The sequence below is a fragment of the Apteryx rowi genome, unplaced genomic scaffold, assembly GCF_003343035.1.
Source record: "Apteryx rowi isolate R43461 unplaced genomic scaffold, aptRow1 scaffold_225, whole genome shotgun sequence".
NCBI lineage: Eukaryota > Metazoa > Chordata > Aves > Apterygiformes > Apterygidae > Apteryx > Apteryx rowi.
In genome coordinates, this window is record NW_020448586.1 from 252918 (window position 1) to 254291 (window position 1374).

General features: G+C 70.1%; 1 protein-coding gene across 1 annotated transcript in view; it reads right to left on the reverse strand.

Annotated features, from left to right (window-relative positions):
• The window catches only part of LOC112965829 (uncharacterized protein C16orf96-like), a 4022-nt gene extending 3367 nt beyond the window's left edge, over nucleotides 1–655 (reverse strand). The window contains exon 1 of the mRNA XM_026065221.1: nucleotides 233–655. Coding sequence (XP_025921006.1) covers nucleotides 233–655 — 423 coding nt within the window. The remainder of the gene's footprint in view (nucleotides 1–232) is intronic.
• Between the last annotated feature and the right edge of the window lie 719 nt (nucleotides 656–1374).

Genomic DNA, 1374 nt, shown 5'->3' on the forward strand with positions numbered 1-1374 from the left:
ATGTAGGAGAGGATACTGTGCAGGGCAGGTCACTGCGGAGGGCAGGACACTTTGTAGGACAGGATGCTGTAGGACAGGACACTGCATAGGGCAGGTCATTGCGTAGGGCAGGATGCTGTAGGACAGGACCCCGTGTAGGGCAGCACACTGGGCCAGATGCCACACAGACAGGCCAGCAGGCCGGCCTGCAGCGTCGCCAGGGAGGAGACTCTCCGGAGGACAGGTTTCTCACCTTCGTCACTCCTTCTTCATTCATTTCTACCTTCTTCTTCAGCTGCATCATCTGCCACATGTCGGCAGCCGGCTTGCCCGGGGCCTGGCTGTGGGCCAGCAGCTCCGCGGTGGACGGGGGCCCGTTGAGGCGGCTCAGCTGGCTCTCAACCCTCCCCAGCCGCAGCTGCATCTCGTGGAAGAGGGAGCAGCTCTTCCCCTCGGCAGCCGCCCCGGCAGCCTTGGCCATGGCCATGGCCACACCAGCGGCAGGCTTGAGGAACTCCCTCTCCTCCTCGGAGACCTCCGCCGTGACATCCTGCAGGTGGAGGTGCTCCAGGATGCCACGCAGCAGGACATGGAGGGCGTTGAAGTTGACGCTGCCAACGTTGGGCGTGCCGATGGCGATGTCTGCCAGCTCAGCCAGCGTGAYTGAGGAGCTCATCTCGCCTTTCTTCGGCAGGGCCGACTGCTGGAAGCGCTCGGCTCTCGTTGCCGTAGGGATCGCCCACAACAAAGCCCGGGCGGCGGCCGCCTTGGCGGGGCCCGGCTCCCGCTTGGCTTCCGCTGGCCTCCCGCCAGGGGCTCCTGCCGGGTGCCAGGAAAGCCGGTGGCACGGCACCCGGCCCAGGGCAGCGGGCTGAGGTCGCAGCAGCCGTTAGCCAGAGATGCCCCGGGCTTCTGCCCTCGGCGCGGCCCCGGCCAGGCCCAGGTGTCCCCGGGAGAGCGCGGCTCGGCGCCAAGGGTGGTTGTACGGCACTGGCCTCGCCGCTCCCCTCCTGCGGCGGGCCGAAACTGCTGCCGGCTGCTCCCTCCGGCCCTTGGGGCGCCCTCGCAGAGCGGGCAGCTCGCCGCCTGCCAGCTTTAAACCCTCCCCAGCACTGGTATCCCAGGGGCGCCGCTCGCTCGCGCGCTCGGGGCCGGGAACAGCCTTTTCCCCGAGCCGGGGCACGGCAAGCGGGGAGCGGCGAGGGGGAAGCCTCGACCCGGGCTTGCGCGGGGCCTTGTCCCACTTCTGGCCCCTCGGAGCCCCGCGCTGCGCCGGGCAGCACGGCGAGGGGTGCTGCTTGCCGGGGCTGCTGGGGCCAGGCGTGGGGCGCGGGCGGATGCACCGGGGTCCCCGCGCCTCGCTCCCCGCGCCCAAGCCAAGGAAGCGGGGCCGGC